Genomic DNA, 3,172 nt, shown 5'->3' on the forward strand with positions numbered 1-3,172 from the left:
TGCGCTTGTCAAACTTCTTCTTCTTCGGAGCGCCGTCGCCGGCGTTCTTCTTACTTTGTTCTTTTGGCGCACGATCTTGGCGAGTGTTGCTGCTAGAGCCCTCGCCACCTCTCCTTGAGTCCAGCACCAGCCACTGAGCCCGTGTGAGCATGACATTCTCATCATTCCTCCCATCCCCGAGACTGTACCGCATACGCTCGTCGTGAGCTTTGTAGCATCCGACGAGATCGTCGATGGAGAGAGTCGCGAGATCGACGCACTGCTCGATCGCCGTGACAATTTGCAGGTACCGGGGAGGGGCTGCGCGCAAGAACCGTCGGACAACCGAGGTCTCCGTGAGGTTTTCACCAAGCGCGCGGATCCGATTGACGAGAGTAGCCACCCGTGAAGCGAACGCATCCACGGACTCATTGTCGCCCATGACCAAAGTCTCATAGTTCCTTAGGAGAGTTTGGAGATTGGCTTGCTTGACGCGGGTGTGTCCCTCGAACATGAGCTTCAAAGTATCCCACGCCTCCTTCGCCGTTTCTTTGGCGATTAGGTGTTGGAGGACATCCATCGGCATCACCGAGTAAATCGCTGACGCCGCCTGCCGATCCTTCCGGTGCTCGGCTCCCTCCTTCTTGAACGCGTCGCCTCCTGGATCGACCACGTCCCATAGCTCGTTGGCGCGGAGACCACACTCCATGAGGGCCTTCCAGACCCCGAAGTTCTCGCGATCAAACCGTGGGTATGACGTACCAGGTACGGCAAGTACTTTAGCCGCTCCGGACGATTCCACGATCTCCTTGCCCGTCATGACCTTCCATTACTAGAAGATCAACCTGACTCTGATACCAATTGTTGGCTTCGGTCCCGAACGTACGAACACCGACGAGTACTTTCCGTCGAGTCCCGGTTGGCCGATACTTTGGCCAACGGACGTACGTGCAACAATAAGCAGGCAAGCACCCTGGTGAATCGATTAGCTTCACACTACCAGAAGAAGCTAGCTTGCACTAGCTAGCTCTACGCAGCCGGCCGATCGATTAACCCCGTAGCTCACGAGACAACACGCCGAGTTATAGCAACAGGCTCGTGTCGAGCCTTTGTACTTTTATTGCTTTGATTGATCTGATATTACAACGTAGGGTACAGCTATATTTATACTAGTACAAAGCTAGCTAACCCAAACCGAGTCGGTGACTGCTCCTAGTCCATACCGGACAGGACTTCTACTACGTGGTTGATTCCAACAGCGGGACAGATCAGATGCATGCATGTACCTGTGTCTCCAATTTGTCACTCATGATGTATTGATGTATATCCAAAAGACCAAAATCAAAGGGAGCTGTACACAGCGGGCTGAGAGGACGAGAGCTCACTCTATGTACAAGTGGAGAAGGGAAGGAAGATGAACTCACTCTATGTGCAGCGGGGAGGAGGAAGACGACCACTCTATGTACAGCCACTCTAATTGACCAGGCCAGGAATCGAATTGGGTCTTAAAACTCCAATCTACCGGGACGGCCTAATCCCCACCGATCTTCTATACAGCGAACGGCATTATTCGGGGAATTTGTTTCCTATGTACAGTTTGTGCAGTATGTACTAGTATGACATGTCGACGATGTTGTTTTTTACTGGCTGCCGCCTGCGCGGCGGCCGGCCATGGAGACGCCGGAGAGCCGGCTGGGCCCGGCGCGGAACCGGTCGGCGCGCTTCCGGTGCTGCAACTGCTGCACCGCGTGGGACGGCGCGAGCGCCTTGCGTGCCCAGTGCCCGCTCCCCATGGGGACGCGTTGCGCTAGCACGTTTACCATGCGCGGCGGCGGCGAAGGCGGGGAGGCTTGCTTGCTGCTGACGGCCGGGACCGCATCCTGCTTGCGCTCCTTATGGAGGCTGCAACGGAACGAGCCCGGGTGGTTCGTCGGGGAGCACATGCAGGACCGGCGGATCTTGGGGGCGGACTTGACCGGCGAGCCGGCGACGGAGAGCTTGACACGGGAGAGCGAGGCGGGTTGGTAGTTGGGGAAGGGGCTTAGAAGGACAGGGCCGCTGGGGCGAGATGCAACCGCCGTCGACATGATGAGAGATTAGAAAGGTGGAGGGGCGGGGGCTTTGGTACGTCAGTTGAGCTCCGGTGGTTAGCTGCCGGTTTGGGTAACCACAGATGAGAGCCGGTTGGCCTCGATTTATAGCCAAGCGGAAGGACGAGGGGAGGGGCAGTTTGGTAAATTCTCGGCGTTAAGAACTTGGAGTCTGGCCGAGTTAATTAAGCTCGGGTAATTATTTGGGCTCATGCATGCCAACTTGCTTTGAAATACTAATCAGTGTCAAAATTCTGGTCAATTTCTTGCATTACAAACCAGTATCTTGCCACTATTAGTCATGTCAAAGGAGTAGTATATTGGTACTAACTTTCTCTGTTCATCAAGAGCGTCTTGCAGAATCACTGATGCAATCCCATATTACTAGCACACAGGACACAGCGCATGTGCAGGCTCGGCCGGAAATTGGGCAATGTCGAACTTTTTTTTGTTTGGCAATCCCATCGGTTGTGGGCTCGTGGGACGTTGCTGTCGGTAAAACCGTTTCCGGCACACTGAAAGAACGGTTCCGAAAAAAAGGAACTTGTCTCTCTGAATGTTCAGAACCATGGCCAAGTTGGCACGACCAGGACGCGCCAGCAGCCGGCAGCGACCGGACCCGAGACGCCGGCCGTGGGATCGCCTCCGCTTTGCTTGAAAGGCGGCCGACCTCTGAACGCTCGACACAGTGGCATCTCAGTCACCGTAATGGCAGTGTCCATCGGCTCCCGCCGAACCTGTTCACTCGCGCCCATTGTTAGCGGAGTCCGAGCGAAGGAATGTCAAGGAATCGTGGAGCCCGCCGGTGATGTGCATGTGATCCGGCCGGTTGCCCGCGATAAGATGCTCCGATCGCTGTTTGCGTATGGCGTCCGTCGATTCTGGTCGAACATGGCCGTCTCTTTCGCTGCCACTCCGTGTCTCCGTTTCACTTTCGCCTTCTTCATTGGGTGCCGCGCGCTCCTGTCTTTTGCGCCCCGGTGGGTGTATTTTCACCGGATGAGGAAAGATCGTGATCGACAAGCGGGCCTCGGAGCATGCATCGGTTAATGGCTGGAGTAATCCTCCCAAAATATATTTACTCGGGCTTAATTACAGCCGTG

General features: G+C 55.4%; 1 protein-coding gene across 1 annotated transcript; it reads right to left on the reverse strand.

Annotated features, from left to right (window-relative positions):
• Positions 1 to 1,266: 1,266 nt before the first annotated feature.
• Positions 1,267 to 2,127, reverse strand: LOC119324027. Its single transcript, XM_037597751.1, has one exon. It carries the CDS (start codon positions 2,064 to 2,066, stop codon positions 1,620 to 1,622), a length of 447 nt encoding a protein of 148 aa, XP_037453648.1. The 5' UTR covers positions 2,067 to 2,127; the 3' UTR covers positions 1,267 to 1,619.
• Between the last annotated feature and the right edge of the window lie 1,045 nt (positions 2,128 to 3,172).

This window comes from Triticum dicoccoides, chromosome 6B (assembly GCF_002162155.2).
Source record: "Triticum dicoccoides isolate Atlit2015 ecotype Zavitan chromosome 6B, WEW_v2.0, whole genome shotgun sequence".
NCBI classification, from domain to species: domain Eukaryota; kingdom Viridiplantae; phylum Streptophyta; class Magnoliopsida; order Poales; family Poaceae; genus Triticum; species Triticum dicoccoides.

Excerpts from the sequence above, each read along its gene's own strand:
- LOC119324027 (XM_037597751.1), bottom strand. The coding sequence starts at position 2,066 with ATGTCGACGGCGGTTGCATCTCGCCCCAGCGGCCCTGTCCTTCTAAGC.